The 23,033-nt window shown below is 58.2% G+C and overlaps 1 protein-coding gene across 1 annotated transcript; it reads right to left on the bottom strand.

Annotated features, from left to right (window-relative positions):
• Positions 1-2,654: 2,654 nt before the first annotated feature.
• Positions 2,655-10,258, bottom strand: ELP6 (elongator acetyltransferase complex subunit 6). The gene is made up of 7 exons (XM_040355339.1): positions 10,161-10,258; positions 9,772-9,850; positions 7,037-7,107; positions 6,221-6,348; positions 4,371-4,560; positions 4,088-4,228; positions 2,655-2,959 (listed from the first exon to the last, which is right to left on the bottom strand). The coding sequence occupies exons 1-7, from the start codon at positions 10,197-10,199 to the stop codon at positions 2,849-2,851; spliced, it is 759 nt and encodes a 252-aa protein (XP_040211273.1). The 5' UTR covers positions 10,200-10,258; the 3' UTR covers positions 2,655-2,848.
• Positions 10,259-23,033: the final 12,775 nt, after the last annotated feature.

Here is a 23,033-nt window from a genome sequence, read left to right as displayed (position 1 = left end):
GAGAAAGATCTGGGGATAGGAGGAGAAGTCCTGCATGGGGGGCACGAGGGAAGAAAGGAAAAGAGCAATGAAGTACATCTGGGGGAAGAAGAAGGGAAAGGGACCAATGTGAAAGACGTTTCAGAGGAAGACCTGGGGAGGGGGAATGAAAAGACCAACGAGGAAGATCTGGGGATAGAAAAAGGACCCGGTGAGAAAGATCTGGAAGCTTAGAAGGGAAAGGGGACCTGAAGAGGGAGAAAGGAAAGAACCGATGAGGAAGATCTGGGTGTAGGAGAGGGGAAAGGACCATTGCGGAAGAGGAGGTAGAGATGAAGATATGGGGGGGGGGGGGAGAAGGGAAAGGACCGTTGAGGAAGAGAGGGGGTGGGTTGTAAGAAGGACTGGAGGTTGAAAACAAGAGGAGGACCAATAAGGAAGATCTTTGGGTAGAAGAAGGGAGATGGACCAATGTGGAAGAGTAGTTTTAAGAGGAAGACGGGAAAAGACTAGTGAAGGGGTGGGAAAAGGGAATCGCTATGAATTACCCAGTGCCGGGCTCCCATTGGAGGATCGCCATCGTGTACTTTCCACACACGGCAGCCCCTCCCCCGTACATGTAAAATACACGGAATAGGAACACACAAGAATAACACCTTTTATATATCTGGAAATCTTTATTACGACAATAAATACATCATGTGACAGATCGTTACTGATACAGTAATCCCATCATTGAGGACAAGGCCACTTTTATTTATACATTTTCGGAGACTCCGCCCCTGAGGAACACCGTGAATTTCTAAACCTGGACCAACCATGACTGCGCTCCCCTCTACAATGTATAAGGCCCGGCTCCGCCCTAATATGTTACGTCTCAGGCCGATTCTCACCAACGTCCTGTAACAGCAAAATAATGGAAGGATTCTAACAATGGGTTTCCCATGATGCCTCACCAACAAACATCAGACTGAAGGTGGTGAGGAACTTTCCTCCAAATCCCGCCCACCTCCTGTTGGCAGGTAGGACCAGTGTGCCATGCAGGAGCTGCGGTCAAACACTCCTCCTACCCACCCGCTCAGGTTCCAAGTGCCCTACATCACCAGCTGACTGGGCAGGTCAGAGTGGCCCCACCTGCATAGGAAAGCCCATTCCTCCAGACTGACACCCACCCATCGGGGCATTTTATTATTTGCAGAACTACTCTGAAAGGCTCTGGAGAGAAGTACTGAGGCGGGTGCTGTTATATTTTCAGGAAGCTCTGTACAGCACCCTGCCGGCCCCTCCCACCAGCCAATGATCTGCCTGCACGACATTGAGAAGCACAGGGACTCAGTGATGACATCACAGGGTATAAAACACGTTTTTTTTTTATGAAAACAGAAAGGTATTATTTAATTATTTCAATAGCGTGTTGGGGAACCAGGGAAGGCAAAATATAAGCAGATTAATGTCATCTACATACCGGCCAATCTTCTGATGGCCGCATTGCTGCATTCGTGTTCTACAGACACCGAGAGGCAGGTTGGAGCTCGGCGAGAGGCGGGATGGAGCGCATAGAGTTGTAGGATAGAGGCGGGTTGGAGCTTGGCGGGAGGCGCGGTGAGAGGTGGGATGGAGCTTGGCGGGAGTGGAGCTCGTGAGAGGTTGGATAGAGGCAGGTTGGAGCTCGGTGAGAGGTGGGATGGAGCGCGGTGAGAGGTGGGATGGAGCTTGGCGGGAGTGGAGCTCGTAGAGGTTGGATAGAGGCAGGTTGGAGCTCGGTGAGAGGTGGGATGGAGCGCGGTGAGAGGTGGGATGGAGCTTGGCGGGAGTGGAGCTCGTAGAGGTTGGATAGAGGCGGGTTGGAGCTCGGCGAGAGGCGGGATGGAGCGCGGTGAGAGGTGGGATGGAGCTAGGCGGATGGAGCTTGTAGAGGTTGGATAGAGGCAGGTTGGAGCTCGGCGAGAGGCGGGATGGAGCGCGGTGAGAGGTGGGATGGAGCTTGTAGAGGTTGGATAGAGGCAGGTTGGAGCTCGGCGGGATGGAGAGCAGAGAGTTGTTGGATAAAGGCGGGTTGGAGCTTGGCGAGAGGTGGGATGGAGCTAGGCGGGAGGCGGATGGAGCTTGGCGGGAGTGGAGCTCGTGAGAGGTTGGATAGAGGCAGGTTGGAGCTCGGTGAGAGGCGGGATGGAGCGCGGTGAGATGGAGCTTGGCGGGAGTGGAGCTTAGTGAGAGGTGGGATGGAGCCGGGCAGGAGGAGGGATGGAGGCGGGTTAGAGCTCGGTGAGAGGCGGGATGGAGTTTGGTGAGAGGTTGGATAGAGGCGGGTTAGAGTGCGGCGGGAGGGAGTGCAGTGAAAGGTGGGATGGAGCTTGGCGGGAGGCGGAGCTTGGTGAGAGGATGGATAGAGGCGGGTTGGAGCTCGGCGAGAGGCAGGATGGAGCCCAGCAGGAGGCGGGATGGATCGCGGCGAGAGGCGGGATGGATCGCGGCGAGAGGCGGGATGGATCGCGGCGAGAGGCGGGATGGATCGCGGCGAGAGGCGGGATGGATCGCGGCGAGAGGCGGGATGGAGCGCGGCGAGAGGCGGGATGGAGCGCGGCGAGAGGCGGGATGGAGATTGGTGAGAGGTTGGATAGAGGCCGGTTGAAGCTCGGTGAGAGGCGGGATGGAGATTGGTGAGAGGTTGGATAGAGGCGGGTTGGAGCTCAGTGATAGGTGGGATGGAGCTCAGTGATAGGTGGGATGGAGCTCAGTGATAGGTGGGATGGAGCTCAGTGATAGGTGGGATGACGCAGCATCTTCAGCTCTCAATAATAATGGAATCTCGGAGCTCCGCCCACCATTATACGCGGTTCCCCTGCAGTAGTCGGGAAGAGTCGCTTCTCTACAGGACGGCCGCAGACAGGCCGGGGGCGAAGAAACTGACGTTCTTGTCCTGAATCTTGTACTGGTAGATGGTGGAACGCTCCTGGTGCTGCCGTTGGGTGATTGTCAGCTGTGAGACAAGAGAGGGAGTCACAAACCTTACCGAGACCCCCCAACAGTGTCCCCAGAGGAAGATTGTTCCTCAACTTCTGCTCAAGCTTTTGGATTCCCACCATCCCTGTGCTGAGTTCCCGGGTCTGTACACCCGCTGTGCCCATTATGAGGGGTTCCCACCATCCCTGTGCTGAGTTCCCGGGTCTGTACACCCGCTGTGCCCATTATGAGGGGTTCCCACCATCCCTGTGCTGAGTTCCCGGGTCTGTACACCCGCTGTGCCCATTATGAGGGGTTCCCACCATCCCTGTGCTGAGTTCCCGGGGTCTGTACACCCGCTGTGCCCATTATGAGGGGTTCCCACCATCCCTGTGCTGAGTTCCCGGGGTCTGTACACCCGCTGTGCCCATTATGAGGGGTTCCCACCATCCCTGTGTTGAGTTCCCGGGTCTGTACACCCGCTGTGCCCATTATGAGGGGTTCCCACCATCCCTGTGCTGAGTTCCCAGGTCTGTACACCCGCTGTGCCCATTATGAGGGGTTCCCACCATCCCTGTGCTGAGTTCCCGGGTCTGTATACCCGCTGTGCCCCATTATGAGGGGTTCCCACCATCCCTGTGCTGAGTTCCCGGGTCTGTACACCCGCTGTGCCCATTATGAGGGGTTCCCACCATCCCTGTGCTGAGTTCCCGGGTCTGTATACCCGCTGTGCCCATTATGAGGGGTTCCCACCATCCCTGTGCTGAGTTCCCGGGTCTGTATACCCGCTGTGCCCCATTATGAGGGGTTCCCACCATCCCTGTGCTGAGTTCCCAGGTCTGTACACCCGCTGTGCCCATTATGGGGGGTTCCCACCATCCCTGTGCTGAGTTCCCAGGTCTGTACACCCGCTGTGCCCATTATGAGGGGTTCCCACCATCCCTGTGCTGAGTTCCCGGGTCTGTACACCCGCTGTGCCCCATTATGAGGGGTTCCCACCATCCCTGTGCTGAGTTCCCGGGTCTGTACACCCGCTGTGCCCATTATGAGGGGTTCCCACCATCCCTGTGCTGAGTTCCCGGGTCTGTGGCTCCCCCTATATCTGAATCATGTGTTGGGTGGAGGGGTCCTGTAGTACGGGTCACATGATGGCATCGGCTCTCACCTGCCCGTGGACGTCTTTGCAGAATCCGGTACTGAGGCCCTCAGCCTGTAGGAGGAGTCCGCTCTGGTGGCACAGCGCCCTCAGCAGGACCTCCCCGTCCTCGTCCTCCTCGTCTCTGTGCGCCAGACACACCACGTCCCCCTGGAGAGAGAGGAAGAGTCACCCTCTGATTGGTGGATGGACAATGATCCCCTCGCCCCCAGTGCCTGAAACAAGTTCCCATCATCCAAAGCAATCCAATGAAAACACGACAGATAATAAACGAAGCGCGTGGCGGACGCACCCGGAGCTGGTGGCAGACGCCGGCTCTGCAGTAATGGATGAAGTCCAGGATTTGCAGCGGAGTGACCCCCAAACTGATCAACAAGCCGACATCGTCCACGATCAGCGCCGGGCTCTTCCACTCTTCGCCTGCAGAGGGCGCCAACGCTCCATAGATAAAGTCATAGAGGGGCCTCAGGTCTGCGCCGGTCCTGAAAGAGAATTTCTATTGTAAGCGGGGGGCTTGTTAATGGCGACCCCCCCCTTCATGTGCATCTGCTATGGGGTGCGACAAAGTGTCAGCCACTTCTTCTGTGTATTCAAACCACACGTGAGGTAGCGCCGCGATCGTTAAGAGCGAGAGCAATAATTCTAGCGCTACACCTCCTCTGTAACTCAAGACTGATAACCTGATAAAAAAAATAAAAAAATAAAAATTAAAATGTTGCCTATGGAGATTTTTTAAGTACCGTAGTTTGTCTCCTTTCTAAGAGCGTGCGCAAATATGAAGCGCGACGTGTTGGGTATCTATTTACTCGGTGTAACATTATCTTTTATAATTTACCAAAGAATTGGGGTAAATAATGGGGTAGATTCAGGTACCTTTTGCGGCGGCGTATCTCCAGATACGCTGCCGTAATTTGAATTCTGCGCCGGCGTTTCGTTACGCCGATTCACAAAGGCAGTTACGCTGAAAAAATAGGCTTCCTCCACCGACGTAACTTGATTGCGGCAGTGTAGAATTGTGTGCAATATAACTTTGGTCGCTTCCGTTGTTGTCGCTGTAGAATATGCTAATTACCTAGATACGCCGATTCACAAACGTACGTGCGCCCGGCGTTCGTTTTTTACGTCGTTTGCATTAAGGCTTTTTCGGCGTAAGGCTGCTCCTGCTATTAGGAGGCGCAGCCAATGTTAAGTAGGAACGTCGAAAATGTTTACGTCGTTTGTGTAAGTCGTCCGTGAATGGCGCTGGATGCCATTTACGTTCACGTCGAAACCAATGACGTCCTTGCGACGTCATTTACCGCAATGCACGTCGGGAAATTCTAGGGACGGCGCATGCGCAGTACGTTCTGCGCGGGAACGCGCCTAATTTAAATGATCCACGCCCCCCTACCGGATCATTTGAATTACGCGCGCTTACGCCGGCCCCTTTTACGCTACGCCGCCGCAAGTTATGGAGCAAGTGCTTCGTGAATACAGCGCTTGCTCCTGTAATTTACGGCGGCGTAGCGTAAAGACGATACCTGAATCTACCCCACTGTGTCTTGTTTGTTTGTTGATTCATTAAAGTGTATTTTTCCGCAAAAAAAAAAAAAAAAAAAAAATGGTGTTTGAAAAACCGCTACGTAAATACCACGTGACATAAAAAATTGCAACGACCACCATTTTATTCTCCAGGGTCCCTGCTAAAAAAAAATATATATATATTTTTTTTTTCCTCGCACAATATATGGATTTAAACTTGTAAAAAAAAAAAAAAAGCGTCAAGTTTTTACAAAAATATAAATTGTATACAATGTATCGTAGACGAGTCACATGATGGGCTGATGGAGACACCCGATTGGATAGAAATAATTGATGGGGTTAAATAAATCTATATTTAGCTCTGTGATCTTTGTATCCAATCGGATGTTATTCCTTCATCATTGTATGCAGTTTATATATTCAGTCCTGGCTGTCGGCACACGGGGATGGACCAGGAACCGGCACCCTCATGCCTCCAGGGGGCGCTGCACCCGGCTGTACCGCGTCGGTGGCGTGCTGGATGACGCCATTATCACAATGGAGAGGGGGGGGGGGGGGGGGGGGGAATCCGCTCTCAGGAATCTCGGGAGACGCAGTTCTGGAAGCGGTGACATCACTGACCTCAGGAACCGCAGAGGATTCTGGGAGTCGGCCTCCGGCGTCTGGGAAAACAGCAGGCTGGTGTAAGATTTCAGGCCCTCCAGGAACACCAACTGCCCCTCGTCCCGAGCGCTGACCAGGTTCGCCCCCTGCGAGGAGAAGGAGTGGGGGAGGGGAGAGAAAGATATAAATGGCGAGTTCTGTATAAACCGCCGTCAGAATAAACAGCCCCGCCCCCTCCCCTCCCCCGCTGATCAATATACAATTCAACTTCATTCAATCAATTCATTGCAGTTACAGGAAATACCTCTGGTGCCCCTGTGATGTCATCACTGCGTCTCTCTGCTGGTCTTTGTGGGGGGAGGAGTCAGCAGGATCCAGCACCCCCGGGGCCCTAAATGAAAGAACACATCCCTGGCATCCCTTTAGATGTGCATGCTCCATCCACTCTGCTGGCCAATGGCTGCTGCAGGCTTTAGCTGTGCAATCTGCTGATCAGTTGATTGATTACATTGTAACAGAATGACCATCAGATTGCACAGCAGCCATTGGCCAGCAGAGTGGGTGGAGCATGCGCGTCTAAAGGGATGCCAGGGATGTGTTCTTTCTGGCAGCCTTATAATTCACACCCACACACGACACACAATAATGATTGATGGCAGGAAAAGCCGACAGCTGTAAGTCTGCAGCAGTCAGCGGCCACCAGGGAGGAGCATCTAAAGGGATGCAGCTGTGAGAGGCGAGCCAATAAGGAGTAGGGATGGGGAGGAGAGGGGGTGATGATGACGGATGTACAATGCGTCCGGTTCTGGGAAGAGCGACCCGAGAATCACTTACCAACTTCTGTGCGATGAGATTATAATGACTGAATGACTGAGCGAGAGCCACGAAGCACACCTTCCTCCGAGCTGGGGAGAGAACGTTACACACGTCAACATCGCTCTGTGCGGGGGGGGGGGGGGCGATCTGTGCGATGCGGGGGGAACCCCCTGGCGGTCTGTACAGTGCGGGGGTGGGGACGCTCCAGCGGTCTGTGCAATGCGGGAGGGGGGGACGATGCTCCGGTGGTCTGTGTGATGCGGGGGGACGCTCCGGCGGTCTGTGCGGGGGGGGGGGGGTCACTCTGGCGGTGCAGGGGGGGGACGCTCCAGTGGTCTGTGCGATGCAGGGGGGCCGGGGACGCTACAGCGGTCTGTGCGATGCGGGGGGGATGCTTCAGCGGTCTATGCGGGGGGTAGGGGACGCTCCAGCGGTCTGTGCAATGCGGGGGGGGCGCTTGGGCGGTCTGTGCGGGGGGGGGGGGGTCAATCTGGCGGTGCAGGGGGGGACGCTCCGGCGGTCTGTGCGGGGGGGGGGTGTCACTCTGGCGGTGCAGGGGGGATGCTCCAGCGGTCTGTGCGGTGCGGGGGGGTCCTTCATGCGGTGCAGGGGGAGGGGACGCTCCAGCGGTCTGTGCGATGCGGGGGAGGGCCGGGGACGCTACAGCGGTCTGTGCGATGCGGGGGGGAGGGGACGCTACATCAGTCTGTGCGGGGGGGGGGGAGAGGGGATGCTCCAGCGGTCTGTGCAATGCGGGGGGGGATGCTCGGGCGGTCTGTACGGGGGGTCCTTCTTGCGATGCGGGGGGCGCTCCGGCGGTCTGTGCGCTGCGGGGGGCGGTCTGTGAGGGGGGGTCACTCTGGCGGTGCAGGCGGGGGCGACGCACCGGTGGTCTGTGCAATGCGGGTCAGTGGGGGCGCTCCGGCGGTCTGTGCGGTGCGGGGGACACTTGGGCAGTCGGTGCGGGGGCGGTCTGTGCGGGGGGGTCACTCTGGCGGTGCAGGGGGTCCTTCTTGCGATGCGGGGGGGGGGCGACGCTCCGGTGGTCTGTGCGATGTGGGGGGGGGGGGGCGCTCCGGCGGTGCAGGGGACGCTCCGGCGGTCTGTGCGGGGGGGGGGTCACTCTGGCGGTGCAGGGGGGGGACGCTCCAGCGGTCTGTGCGATGCAGGGGGGCCGGGGACGCTACAGCGGTCTGTGCGATGCGGGGGGGATGCTTCAGCGGTCTATGCGGGGGGTAGGGGACGCTCCAGCGGTCTGTGCAATGCAGGGGGGGCGCTTGGGCGGTCTGTGCGGGGGGGGGGGGTCAATCTGGCGGTGCAGGGGGGGGGACGCTCCGGCGGTCTGTGCGGGGGGGTGTCACTCTGGCGGTGCAGGGGGAGGGGACGCTCCAGCGGTCTGTGCGGTGCGGGGGGGGCCGGGGACGCTACAGCGGTCTGTGCGATGCGGGGGGGAGGGGACGCTACAGCGGTCTGTGCAATGCGGGGGGGGATGCTCGGGCGGTCTGTACGGGGGGTCCTTCTTGCGATGCGGGGGGCGCTCCGGCGGTCTGTGCGCTGCGGGGGGTGGTCTGTGCAGGGGGGGGGGGTCACTCTGGCAGTGCAGGCGGGGGCGACGCTCCGGTGGTCTGTGCTATGCGGGTCAGTGGGGGCGCTCCGGCGGTCTATGTGGGGGGAGAGGGGACGCTCCGGCGGTCTGTGCGGTGCGGGGGACACTTGGGCAGTCTGTGCGGTGCGGGGGGCGGTCTGTGCGGGGGGGTCACTCTGGCGGTGCAGGGGGTCCTTCTTGCGATGCGGGGGGGGCGACGCTCCGGTGGTCTGTGCGATGTGGGGGGGCGCTCCGGCGGTCTGTGCGGGGGGGGGGGGTCCTTCTTGCGATGCGGGGGGGGGCGCTCCGGCGGTCTGTGCGGTGCGGGGGACACTTGGGCAGTCTGTGCGGTGCGGGGGGCGGTCTGTGCGGGGGGGTCACTCTGGCGGTGCAGGGGGTCCTTCTTGCGATGCGGGGGGGGCGACGCTCCGGTGGTCTGTGCGATGTGGGGGGGCGCTCCGGCGGTCTGTGCGGGGGGGGGGGGGTCCTTCTTGCGATGCGGGGGGGGGCGCTCCGGCGGTCTGTGCGGTGCGGGGGACACTTGGGCAGTCTGTGCGGTGCGGGGGGCAGTCTGTGCGGTGCGGGGGGCGGTCTGTGCGGGGGGGTCACTCTGGCGGTGCAGGGGGTCCTTCTTGCGATGCGGGGGGGGCGACGCTCCGGTGGTCTGTGCGATGTGGGGGGGCGCTCCGGCGGTCTGTGCGGGGGGGGGTCCTTCTTGCGATGCGGGGGGGGGGGCGCTCCGGCGGTCTGTGCGGGGGGGGGGTCCTTCTTGCGATGCGGGGGGGGCGACGCTCCGGTGGTCTGTGCGATGTGGGGGGGCGCTCCGGCGGTCTGTGCGGGGGGGGGGTCCTTCTTGCGATGCGGGGGGGGGCGCTCCGGCGGTCTGTGCGGGGGGGGGGTCCTTCTTGCGATGCGGGGGGGGGGCGCTCCGGCGGTCTGTGCGGGGGGGGGTCCTTCTTGCGATGCGGGGGGGGGCGCTCCGGCGGTCTGTGCGGGGGGGGGGTCCTTCTTGCGATGCGGGGGGGGGCGCTCCGGCGGTCTGTGCGGGGGGGTGTCCTTCTTGCGATGCGGGGGGGGCGATGCTCCTGCGGTCTGTGCGATGCAGGGGGGTGCAGTGCGGGGAGGGGGTCACTCCAGTGGGGGACTCATATACGGGTGACACACTTACATTTCAGGTAGTCGGACAGGAAGTGATGTATCAGGAAGCCGCCGTCTGTCCTCCAATCACTGATCAGCGTGAACTGTCGCTAAAAGACACAAAGATGTGAGGCGTTGACATGAAGAACATTGGGGGGGTCAGGTGACTGTCTGTGTCCCCGCTGGGGAGATTTCTCCTCACTTCCTGTCCAGGTTACACAACAGGAAATGAGACAATCACTCCAGAGTGCCGGAAGTCCCCCTCCCCCCCATATCAGGTGTCCCCATTGGAGGATTGCCCTCACTTCCTGCTCTGGTGACCCCGGTAGTTCCGCTCTCTACGGCCTGTCCCGGGAATGGGGACATCTGGGAGGTGGCTAATGGAAAGGCCCCGCCCCCTCTCCGGTGTTTTCCTCTCACCCGCTCCGGGCTCAGTGCGCTCTGTAGCTCCGGGAACATCTCGGCCGTTCACGTGCTCCTCACTTCCGGCAATAGAGCCACCGGGGGCGGGACTTCCGGCGGCGCCATCTTGTGATTGGCGCTGCAATGTGACCGCCAGGGGGAGACAGAGACCGAGACGGGGATCAGATCACCATGGCAACCAGACAGACAGCTTTCCATGACAACCAGATAGGACTACCATGGCAGCCAGGCAGGCGGCATTTCCAGTTTATGTCTGCCTGGTTATGGGCGGAGTCTGCTTTATTGGCTGATCTGACATATAATGAGTGTGAGCTCTGCGGTCCAGTCATGCCTGGTGGGGGGAGGGGCTGCCCTGTGATAGGACAGCACTACATATAGCTGAAATATGAGACAGCATTTCCCTGGGGTCAGGGGAGGTCAGAGCCCCTTCATTGGACACCGGGGGTCAGGTGATGTCAGAGCTCCTTCATTGGACACCGGGGGTCAGGGGAGGTCAGAGCTCCTTCATTGGACACCGGGGGTCAGGAGAGGTCAGAGCTCCTTCATTGGACACCGGGGGTCAGGGGAGGTCAGAGCTCCTTCATTGGACACCGGGGGTCAGGTGAGGTCAGAGCTCCTTCATTGGACACCGGGGGTCAGGGGAGGTCAGAGCTCCTTCATTGTACACCGGGGGTCAGGGGAGGTCAGAGCTCCTTCATTGGACACCGGGGGTCAGGAGAGGTCAGAGCTCCTTCATTGGACACCGGGGGTCAGGGGAGGTCAGAGCTCCTTCATTGGACACCGGGGGTCAGGTGAGGTCAGAGCTCCTTCATTGGACACCGGGGGTCAGGGGAGGTCAGAGCTCCTTCATTGTACACCGGGGGTCAGGGGAGGTCAGAGCTCCTTCATTGGACACCGGGGGTCAGGAGAGGTCAGAGCTCCTTCATTGGACACCGGGGGTCAGGTGAGGTCAGAGCTCCTTCATTGTACACCGGGGGTCAGGTGAGGTCAGAGCTCCTTCATTGTACACCGGGGGTCAGGTGATGTCAGAGCTCCTTCATTGGACACCGGGGGTCAGGGGAGGTCAGAGCTCCTTCATTGGACACCGGGGGTCAGGTGATGTCAGAGCTCCTTCATTGGACACCGGGGGTCAGGTGATGTCAGAGCTCCTTCATTGGACACCGGGGGTCAGGTGAGGTCAGAGCTCCTTCATTGTACACCGGGGGTCAGGTGATGTCAGAGCTCCTTCATTGGACACCGGGGGTCAGGTGAGGTCAGAGCTCCTTCATTGGACACCGGGGGTCAGGGGAGGTCAGAGCTCCTTCATTGGACACCGGGGGTCAGGTGATGTCAGAGCTCCTTCATTGGACACCGGGGGTCAGGTGATGTCAGAGGTCCTTCATTGGACACCGGGGTCAGGTGAGGTCAGAGGTCCTTCATTGGACACCGGGGGTCAGGTGATGTCAGAGCTCCTTCATTGGACACCGGGGGTCAGGTGAGGTCAGAGCTCCCTCATTGGACACCGGGGGTCAGATGAGGTCAGAGCTCCTTCATTGGACACCGGGGGTCAGGTGATGTCAGAGCTCCTTCATTGGACACCGGGGGTCAGGGGAGGTCAGAGCTCCTTCATTGGACACCGGGGGTCAGGTGAGGTCAGAGCTCCTTCATTGGACACCGGGGGTCAGATGAGGTCAGAGCTCCTTCATTGGACACCGGGGGTCAGGTGATGTCAGAGCTCCTTCATTGGACACCGGGGGTCAGGAGAGGTCAGAGCTCCTTCATTGGACACCGGGGGTCAGGAGAGGTCAGAGCTCCTTCATTGGACACCGGGGGTCAGGTGAGGTCAGAGCTCCTTCATTGTACACCGGGGGTCAGGGGAGGCCAGAGCTCCTTCATTGGACACCGGGGGTCAGGTGATGTCAGAGCTCCTTCATTGGACACCGGGGGTCAGGAGAGGTCAGAGCTCCTTCATTGGACACCGGGGGTCAGGAGAGGTCAGAGCTCCTTCATTGGACACTGGGGGTCAGGTGATGTCAGAGGTCCTTCATTGGACACCGGGGGTCAGGTGAGGTCAGAGCCCCTTCATTGGACACCGGGGGTCAGGTGAGGTCAGAGCTCCTTCATTGGACACCGGGGATCAGGTGAGGTCAGAGCTCCTTCATTGGACACCGGGGGTCAGGAGAGGTCAGAGCTCCTTCATTGGACACCGGGGGTCAGGAGAGGTCAGAGGTCCTTCATTGGACACCGGGGGTCAGAGCTCCTTCATTGGACACCGGGGGTCAGGGGAGGTCAGAGGTCCTTCATTGGACACCGGGGGTCAGGGGAGGTCAGAGCTCCTTCATTGGACACTGGAGGTCAGGGGAGGTCAGAGCTCCTTCATTGGACACCGGGGGTCAGGGGAGGTCAGAGCTCCTTCATTGGACACTGGAGGTCAGGGGAGGTCAGAGCTCCTTCATTGGACACCGGGGGTCAGGAGAGGTCAGAGCCCCTTCATTGGACACCGGGGGTCAGGGGAGGTCAGAGCTCCTTCATTGGACACCGGGGGTCAGGAGAGGTCAGAGCTCCTTCATTGGACACCGGGGGTCAGGTGAGGTCACAGCTCCTTCATTGGACACCGGGGGTCAGGAGAGGTCAGAACTCCTTCATTGTACACCGGGGGTCAGGTGATGTCAGAGCTCCTTCATTGGACACCGGGGGTCAGGTGAGGTCAGAGCTCCTTCATTGGACACCGGGGGTCAGGAGAGGTCAGAGGTCCTTCATTGGACACACCGGGGTCAGGAGAGGTCAGAGCTCTCCATTGGACACCGGGGGTCAGGAGAGGTCAGAGCTCCTTCATTGGACACCGGGGGTCAGGAGAGGTCAGAACTCCTTCATTGTACACCGGGGGTCAGGAGAGGTCAGAGCTCCTTCATTGGACACCGGGGGTCAGGAGAGGTCAGAGGTCCTTCATTGGACACCGGGGGTCAGGGGAGGTCAGAGCCCCTTCATTGGACACCGGGGGTCAGGTGAGGTCAGAGCTCCTTCATTGGACACCGGGGGTCAGGAGAGGTCAGAGGTCCTTCATTGGACACACCGGGGTCAGGAGAGGTCAGAGCTCTCCATTGGACACCGGGGGTCAGGGGAGGTCAGAGCTCCCTCATTGGACACCGGGGGTCAGGAGAGGTCAGAGCTCCTTCATTGGACACCGGGGGTCAGGGGAGGCCAGAGCTCCTTCATTGGACACCGGGGGTCAGGTGAGGTCAGAGCCCCTTCATTGGACACCGGGGGTCAGGTGAGGTCAGAGCTCCTTCATTGGACACCGGGGGTCAGGAGAGGTCAGAGCTCCTTCATTGGACACCGGGGGTCAGGAGAGGTCAGAGCTCCTTCATTGGACACCGGGGGTCAGGAGAGGTCAGAGCTCCTTCATTGGACACCGGGGGTCAGGGGAGGTCAGAGCTCCCTCATTGGACACCGGGGGTCAGGGGAGGTCAGAGCTCCCTCATTGGACACCGGGGGTCAGGGGAGGTCAGAGCTCCTTCATTGGACACCGGGGGTCAGGTGAGGTCAGAGCTCCTTCATTGGACACTGGGGGTCAGGTGAGGTCAGAGCTCCTTCATTGGACACCGGGGGTCAGGGGAGGTCAGAGCTCCTTCATTGGACACCGGGGGTCAGGAGAGGTCAGAGCTCCTTCATTGGACACCGGGGGTCAGAGCTCCTCCATTGGACACCGGGGGTCAGGTGAGGTCAGAGGTCCTTCATTGCACACCGGGGGTCAGGTGAGGTCAGAGCTCCTCCATTGGACACCGGGGGTTGGGTGAGGTCAGAGCCCCTTCATTGGACACCGGGGGTCAGGGGAGGTCAGAGCTCCTTCATTGGACACCGGGGGTCAGGTGAGGTCAGAGCTCCTTCATTGGACACCGGGGGTCAGGGGAGGTCAGAGCTCCTTCATTGGACACCGGGGGTCAGGGGAGGTCAGAGCTCCTTCATTGGACACCGGGGGTCAGGTGAGGTCAGAGCCCCTTCATTGGACACCGGGGGTCAGGTGAGGTCAGAGCTCCTTCATTGGACACCGGGGGTCAGATGAGGTCAGAGCCCCTTCATTGGACACCGGGGGTCAGGTGAGGTCAGAGCTCCTTCATTGGACACCGGGGGTCAGGGGAGGTCAGAGCTCCTTCATTGGACACCGGGGGTCAGGAGAGGTCAGAGCTCCTTCATTGGACACCGGGGGTCAGGAGAGGTCAGAGGTCCTTCATTGGACACCGGGGGTCAGGAGAGGTCAGAGCTCCTTCATTGGACACCGGGGGTCAGGGGAGGTCAGAGCTCCTTCATTGGACACCGGGGGTCAGGTGATGTCAGAGCTCCTTCATTGGACTCCGGGGGTCAGGTGAGGTCAGAGCTCCTTCATTGGACACCGGGGGTCAGGAGAGGTCAGAGCTCCTTCATTGGACACCGGGGGTCAGGAGAGGTCAGAGCTCCTTCATTGTACACCGGGGGTCAGGAGAGGTCAGAGGTCCTTCATTGGACACCGGGGGTCAGGGGAGGTCAGAGCTCCCTCATTGGACACCGGGGGTCAGGGGAGGTCAGAGCTCCCTCATTGGACACCGGGGGTCAGGGGAGGTCAGAGCTCCTTCATTGGACACCGGGGGTCAGGTGATGTCAGAGCTCCTTCATTGGACACCGGGGGTCAGGGGAGGTCAGAGCTCCTTCATTGGACACCGGGGGTCAGGTGAGGTCAGAGCTCCTTCATTGGACACCGGGGGTCAGGGGAGGTCAGAGCTCCTTCATTGGACACCGGGGGTCAGGTGAGGTCAGAGCTTCTTCATTGGACACCGGGGGTCAGGGGAGGTCAGAGCTCCTTCATTGGACACCGGGGGTCAGGTGAGGTCAGAGCTCCTTCATTGGGCACCGGGGGTCAGGTGATGTCAGAGCTCCTTCATTGGACACTGGGGGTCAGGTGAGGTCAGAGCTCCTTCATTGGACACCGGGGGTCAGGTGAGGTCAGAGCTCCTTCATTGGACACCGGGGGTCAGGAGAGGTCAGAGGTCCTTCATTGGACACCGGGGGTCAGGTGAGGTCAGAGCTCCTTCATTGGACACCGGGGGTCAGGTGAGGTCAGAGCTCCTTCATTGGACACCGGGGGTCAGGTGAGGTCAGAGCTCCTTCATTGGACACCGGGGGTCAGGAGAGGTCAGAGCTCCTTCATTGGACACCGGGGGTCAGGGGAGGTCAGAGCGCCTTCATTGGACACCGGGGGTCAGGTGAGGTCAGAGCTCCTTCATTGGACACCGGGGGTCAGGTGAGGTCAGAGCTCCTTCATTGGACACCGGGGGTCAGGTGAGGTCAGAGCTCCTCCATTGGACACCGGGGGTCAGGTGAGGTCAGAGCTCCTTCATTGGACACCGGGGGTCAGGAGAGGTCAGAGCTCCTTCATTGGACACCGGGGGTCAGGGGAGGTCAGAGCGCCTTCATTGGACACCGGGGGTCAGGTGAGGTCAGAGCGCCTTCATTGGACACCGGGGGTCAGGTGAGGTCAGAGCTCCTTCATTGGACACCGGGGGTCAGGTGAGGTCAGAGCTCCTCCATTGGACACCGGGGGTCAGGTGAGGTCAGAGCTCCTTCATTGGACACCGGGGGTCAGGTGATGTCAGAGCTCCTTCATTGGACACTGGGGGTCAGGTGAGGTCAGAGCTCCATCATTGGACACCAGGGGTCAGGTGAGGTCAGAGCTCCTTCATTGGACACCGGGGGTCAGGTGAGGTCAGAGCTCCTTCATTGGACACCGGGGGTCAGGTGAGGTCAGAGCTCCTTCATTGGACACCGGGGGTCAGGAGAGGTCAGAGCTCCTTCATTGGACACCGGGGGTCAGGGGAGGTCAGAGCGCCTTCATTGGACACCGGGGGTCAGGTGAGGTCAGAGCTCCTTCATTGGACACCGGGGGTCAGGTGAGGTCAGAGCTCCTTCATTGGACACCGGGGGTCAGGTGAGGTCAGAGCTCCTTCATTGGACACCGGGGGTCAGGTGAGGTCAGAGCTCCTTCATTGGACACCGGGGGTCAGGTGAGGTCAGAGCTCCTTCATTGGACACCGGGGGTCAGGTGATGTCAGAGCTCCTTCATTGGACACCGGGGGTCAGGGGAGGTCAGAGCTCCTTCATTGGACACCGGGGGTCAGGTGAGGTCAGAGCTCCTTCATTGGACACCGGGGGTCAGGGGAGGTCAGAGCTCCTTCATTGGACACCGGGGGTCAGGTGAGGTCAGAGCTCCTTCATTGGACACCGGGGGTCAGGTGAGGTCAGAGCTCCTTCATTGGACACCGGGGGTCAGGTGAGGTCAGAGCTCCTTCATTGGACACTGGGGGTCAGGTGAGGTCAGAGGTCCTTCATTGGACACCGGGGGTCAGGTGAGGTCAGAGCTCTTTCATTGGACACCGGGGGTCAGAGCTCCTTCATTGGACACCGGGGGTCAGGTGAGGTCAGAGCTCCTTCATTGGACACTGGGGGTCAGGTGAGGTCAGAGGTCCTTCATTGGACAACGGGGGTCAGGTGAGGTCAGAGCCCCTTCATTGGACACCGGAAAATCATGGAAAATGTCCCTGGAGGTGAACAAACCCTTTACATCTCATTCACTGGGAGGATTCACCGGCCGTTTAAACATTCCCCGGGGTCGGGTGATACTCGGCTCTGATTGGCTCAGTGTGAAGGTCTTTCAGTCCCGGAATTGTCTCCACACTTTGTTGTAACACGCGGAGGTGACACGCGGCGGTGACATTGGGAGGTGACATTGGGAGGTGACATTGGGAGGTGACATTGGGAGGTGACACGCGGCGGTGACATTGGGAGGTGACATTGGGAGGTGACATTGGGAGGTGACACGCGGCGGTGACATTGGGAGGTGACATTGGGAGGTGACATTGGGAGGTGACACGCGGAGGTGACATTGGGAGGTGACACGCGGCGGTGACATTGGGAGGTGACACGCGGAGGTGACATTGGGAGGTGACATTGGGAGGTGACACGCGGAGGTGACATTGGGAGGTGACACGCGGAGGTGACATTGGGAGGTGACACGCGGAGGTGACATTGGGAGGTGACACGCGGCGGTGACATTGGGAGGTGACATTGGGAGGTGACACGCGGAGGTGACATTGGGAGGTGACACGCGGAGGTGACATTGGGAGGTGACACGCGGAGGTGACATCACACCTCATCCCCAGAGAGCAGCCAGTGAAGGTTGTCTGAGGACGCTGCAGATATATGGCTGGTGGGTGTAGAGGGGCCTCACGGAGGATAATTATAGGGCCCAATGACACTTTAGGGTCCTTAAAGCAGACGTAAAAAATAGACTGCACCCCCCACCCCCCCCCCCATCTGCACACAGAGACCAAAACCCTCAGAAAGGAGGCTGTGACCTGGCAGAAGGGACGTTGTGGCCCAGCAAGATGGAGGCCGTGGCCAAGCAAGATGGAGGCCGTGGCCCAGCAAGAAGGAGGCCGTGGCCAAGCAAGATGGAGGCCGTGGCCCAGCAAGAAGGAGGCCGTGGCCAAGCAAGATGGAGGCCGTGGCCCAGCAAGAAGGAGGCCGTGGCCCGGCAGAAGGGACGATGAGACCCGGCAGGAGGAATGTTGTGGCCTGACAGAAGGGACTTGTGGCCTGGCAGGAAGGAAACTGTAGCCTATCTGGAGGGAGGCTGTGGCTCGGCAGGAGGAACGTTGTGTCCCAGGCAGAAGGGACATTGTGGCCTGGCGAGAAGGAAGGCCGTGGCCCGGCAGAAGGATGTTGAGGCCCGGCAGGAAGTAGGTGTTGTCCCAGGCAGAAGGGACATTGTGGCCCGACAGGAGGGAGGCTGTGGCCCGGCAGGAAGGAGGTTGTGTTCCGGGCAGAAGGGACATTGTGGCCTGGCAAGAGGGAGGCCGTGGCCCGGCAGGAAGGAGGCTGTGGCCCGGTAGAAGGAACGTTGTGGCCTGGCAGGAAGGAGACTGTAGCCTATCATGAGGGAGGCTGTGGCTCGGCAGAAGGGACGTTGTGGCCCGGCAGGAGGGAGGCCGTGGCATGGCAGGAGGGAGGGTGGCTGGGACTTTATGGTTGAGGAACACTGGTGTGAACATTTCCCGTCGGGTGAAGTGATACTTCCAGATCCTGCACAGATGTCTCACTTTGTGTCCCGGATTTGGTAGGGTGTCCAGTCTCCATGGTACACCAGTGTTGGATTTTCTGACCCCCCACATGACCTCTGCTCCGACCTCTGACCCCTGGCATTGAATTGTACAATAGGTTTAGCCGGGGACGCGCTGATTATTCCCGAGCGACGGATTCTTCTGGAACCTCCCGCCTGGAACGCGTCTGTCGGGATAAATCTGAGATGTAACGAAGCGTCCTAATCTAATAACAGCGTTTTCCGCGGCTCAGCGAAGACGGAGAGGCCTGGGAAGCGTTTATGACATCGGAGTGAAGTGTACTGATCCGGCACAGATCGGATCCGGCCCTCCACACAGGGACAGAGAAGAGCGATTCCGGACCAGATCGGAATAATCCACCAATCTGATCCCGGGAGGGGGGAAGGACTTTTTCTGCGCACAGCTGACTTCCTGGAGGAGCACTACTGCTCTTTTTGATAGGGATGTTTTTCTTCTACTTCCTGTCCCTGTGACACCCATGCATGAAATGTGGGTGGTTGTCACCGGGACAGGAATATAATCCTTATAGCCCCTCCCCCCCTTCGGAGAGATTTCCCATCACTTCCTATTCTGACACCAACAATAATAATCCTCGCCTCGGCTCCATTACATAAAAGGTTTTGGCTTTAAAGAAAATCTCCACTCATGTACCTATTAGTGACCTCCTTCCCGTGCAAGAGCAGCCAATGAGGGAGTCCAGTTTGAGGGCTTCTGGTGATGTCATTGGCCCGGATTCAGGTAGATTTGCGCATAAATTACGGAGGCACAGGGCAAAGATTTTGCCCTGCGCCCCCGCAAATTTGCGCCGCTGCCCTCGATTCACGGAGCAGTAGCTCCGTAAATTGCGAGGGCGCGCCGGCATGATTGCCCTGGCGTAAGCGCGCGCAATTTAAATGATCCCGCAGGGGGCGGGAATCATTTAAATTAGGCGCGTTCCCGCGCCGATCGTAAAGCGCATGCGCCGTCGGGAAACTTTCCCGACGTGCATTGCGGCAAATGACGTCGCAAGAACGTCATTTGCTTCAAAGTGAACGTGAATGGCGTCCAGCGCCATTCACGAATCACTTACGCAAACTACGTAAATTTCAAATTTCACGACGCGGGAACGACGGGTATACTTTAGCATTGGCTGCCCCTGCTATTAGAAGGGGCAGCCTTACGCTAAAGACGCCGTACGGAAACGACGTAACTTGCGTACGCAGGGCTCGCGCAACATTGTGAATCGGTGTTAGTATGCAATTTGCATACTACACGCTGATCACAATGGGAGCGCCCCCTAGCGGCACACGCAAGAATGCAGCCTAAAATCTGCGTGGCATAAGAGCCTTATGCCACGCAGATTTTAGGCTGCAGTCGGCGTTACGATGTTCCTGAATCAGGAGCATTCGTAACGCCGGCGCAAGCAAGCAATTGCGCTGTGTAACTATGGTTACGCAGGCGCAATTGCTCTCTGAATCCGGGCCAATGTGATGGACGGCAAGCCAGCCAATCAGGGTCCTCCACCAGCCAAGCCCCTGACTACATTACTTGTAGTCCTGATACATGATTGCGGTGATACAATGGCCCAGATTCTCGTATCTGGGCGTAAAACTGCGGCGGCGTACCGTATGTCATTTACGTTACGCCTCCGCAAGTTTTACAGGCAAGTGCTTTATTCTCAAAGAACTTGCCTGTAAAGTTGCGGCGGCGTAGCGTAAATCCCCCGGCGCAAGCCCGCCTAATTCAAATGAGCCGGGTAGGGGGCGTGGATCATTTAAATTAGGCGAGTTCCCGCGCCGGACGTACTGCGCATGCGCCGTCCCTAAAATTTCCCAACGTGCATTGCGCTAAATGATGTCGCAAGGACGTCATTGGTTTCGACGTGAACGTAAATGGCGTCCAGCACCATTCACGGACGACTTACGCAAACGACGTACATTTTTAAATTTCGACGCGGGAACGACGGCCATACTTAACATTGGCTGCCCCTCATATAGCAGGGGCAACTTTACGCGTTGCAAATCTAACGCAAACGTCGTAACTTCACTGCGTCGACCGCGCGTACGTTCGGGAATTCGCGTATTTTGCTAATTTGCTTACTCGATCGGGAAAACGACGGAGGCGACACCTAGCGGCGAGAAAAAAAATTGCATTTAAGATCCGACGGCGTAAGAGCCTTACGCCTGTCGGATCTAATGGATATCTATGCGTAACTGATTCTAAGAATCAGGCGCATAGATACGACGGCCCAGATTAGGATTTACGACGGCGCACATTGCGTTGCGCCGTCGTAAGCCCTTTGAGAATCTGGGCCAATGTATCAATCCCTCCTTCCTATAGGTGTACATGGGGGCGGCCATAGCCACTCAAGTGTGGGTGGGGAGAGGGGGCGGAGGGAAAGGACGTTTCACGCTTTGACGCACAACGTTTCCGTTCATGTGCGTTTATCATTCATTTCAATGGGTTGCAATTCACGCAACAAATGCCTCAAAGTAGCTATTACGCTTTAAGCTTTTTAACCGCGCAATTTGACGCTTTTTTTTTTCCGTGTTAAAAAAATGCGCGTCTGCTTGGGGCGGCACTAACAAAGAATGGCAACGCAAGCTTGACACGTGTTTTTCATGCGTTTTCTGGTCCGCAAGCGCCCTCCAACAATTTCCCCGACATGGTGGTTCCCGGACTCTACCATTCCTCGGGATCCGTGATCACAGAGGAGATCAAGGAACACCCGTTCCCCCATCTCCTGAGTGACGAATGAAGCCGCAAACACTGAGGGGGCAGATCCACGTACCTTTGCGCCGGGCGCAGCGTATCTAAGATGCACTACGCCGCCGTAACTTTATTTTTATTTTTTTAATCCACAAAGAATTTGCGCCGTAAGTTACGGCGGCGTAGTGTATCTCTTGCGGCGTAAGGGCGCGGAATTCAAATGGATGTGATGGGGGCGTGTTTTATGTAAATACGTCGTGACCCGACGTAAACTACGTTTTTTTTTAACTGCGCATGCGCCGTCCGTGGGGGTATCCCAGTGCGCATGCTCGAAATTAAACCGGGAACCAGCCAATGCTTACGACGGTGACGTCATTCTACACAAATCCCTATTCGCGAACGACTTACGCAAACGATGTAAAAAATTCAAAATTGTACGCGGGAACGCCGGCCATAACTTAACATTGAGTACGCCTCATAACAGCAGCTTTAACTATACGCCGGAAAAAGTCGAACGCAAACGACGTAACAAAAATGCGCCGGACGTACGTACGTGGATCGCCGTAACTAGCTAATTTGCATACTCGACGCGGAATTCGACAGAAACGCCAACTAGCGGCCGCCGAAAAAATGCAGCTTAGATCCGACGGCGTACTAAGATGTACGCCTGTCGGATCAAGCCGCGATGCCGTCGTATCTTGTTTTGTGGATACCAAAACAAAGATACGACGCACAAAATTTGAAATTACGCGGCGTATCAAGAGATACGCCGGCGTAATTTCTTTGTGGATCTGCCCCTGAGAGCTTTGTCACTTCTGGTTTCAGGCCCCATCCACACTTGGCGATTTGGAATCGCAGGGAATTGGCGCAATTCTAAATCGGCATTTCAAAATCACGTGGCAAAAGACGCGACGCTTGCTTGGGCGCCATTTATTCTAAATAGCACCCCAAACCCGCCGCAGTTATGCCACGACTGCCGTAAATCTCCTGAAGCTTGTCGCCCGCCGATAAAGGGGCAGGAGCTTCTTATGGGCGACAAACGCGCATAGGGGGGGGGGGCAGCCCATTGAAGCGAATGGACTGCACTATGTGCGACATGCAGAATCGCGTGAAAATCCCCCACACAGAATCGCGAGCGGGAACGAGAGTGTAAATGGGGCCTCAGAGCTGGTCTGATACAGCCAGGGAAGCAGCTAATCAAACACTATCTGTGCTTGGTTAGCTGCTTTGGAGGGCAGGTCTAATAGTCCCCCAATGTCTCCATAAAGAGGACCTGTCACCTGCCCAAAGCTATTACAAGGGAACTTGTTAGCTCCCCTGTTATAGCAATAAAGTTAAATGAAAAAAAGTTTGTCGCTCCACCCACTACAGAAAACTGCAGGAGGGGGCGGGGACAAGACCAGTCCCCCTGCACAAGAAGAGAGACCAGAGCTGTGGGAGGGGACAATCAGGCTCCACCCACTACAGAAAACTACAGGAAGGGGCGGGGACAAGACCAGTCCCCCTGCACAAGAAGAGAGAGCAGAGCTGTGGGAGGGACCCAACAGGCTCCACCTACCACAGAAAACTACAGGAAGGGGCGGAGACAAGACCAGTCCCCCTGCACAAGAAGAGAGTAGAGCTGTAGGAGGGACCCAACAGGCTCCACCCACCACAGAAAACTACAGGAAGGGGCGGGGACAAGACCAGTCACCCTGAACAAGGCGAGAGAGCAGAGCTGTGGGAGGGACCCAGCAGGCTCCACCCACTACAGAAAACTACAGGAAGGGGCGGGAACAAGACCAGTCACCCTGCACAAGGAAAGAGAGCAGAGCTGTGGGAGGGACCCAGCAGGCTCCACCCACTACAGAAAACTACAGGAAGGGGTGGAGACAAGACCAGTCACCCTGCACAAGGAAAGAGAGCAGAGCTGTGGGAGGGACCCAGCAGGCTCCACCCACCACAGAAAACTACAGGAGGGGGCGGGGACAAGACCAGTCACCCTGCACAAGGAGAGAGAGAGCAGAGCTGTGGGAGGGGCCAATCAGGCTCCACCCACTACAGAAAACTACAG

The sequence above is a fragment of the Rana temporaria genome, chromosome 5 (assembly GCF_905171775.1).
Source record: "Rana temporaria chromosome 5, aRanTem1.1, whole genome shotgun sequence".
In the NCBI taxonomy this organism is placed as follows: domain Eukaryota; kingdom Metazoa; phylum Chordata; class Amphibia; order Anura; family Ranidae; genus Rana; species Rana temporaria.
This window is presented reverse-complemented; position numbering and strand designations above follow the sequence as displayed.

Bases quoted from the DNA above. Each gene is read 5' to 3' on its own strand.
- ELP6 (XM_040355339.1), bottom strand. From the start codon at position 10,199: ATGTTCCCGGAGCTACAGAGCGCACTGAGCCCGGAGCGG. The intron at 9,851-10,160 runs GTGAGAGGAAAA...TGTGTCTTTTAG, and splicing joins GCGCACTGAGCCCGGAGCGG to CGACAGTTCACGCTGATCAG. The intron at 4,229-4,370 runs GTGCGTCCGCCA...CTCTCTCTCCAG, and splicing joins GCGTCTGCCACCAGCTCCGG to GGGGACGTGGTGTGTCTGGC.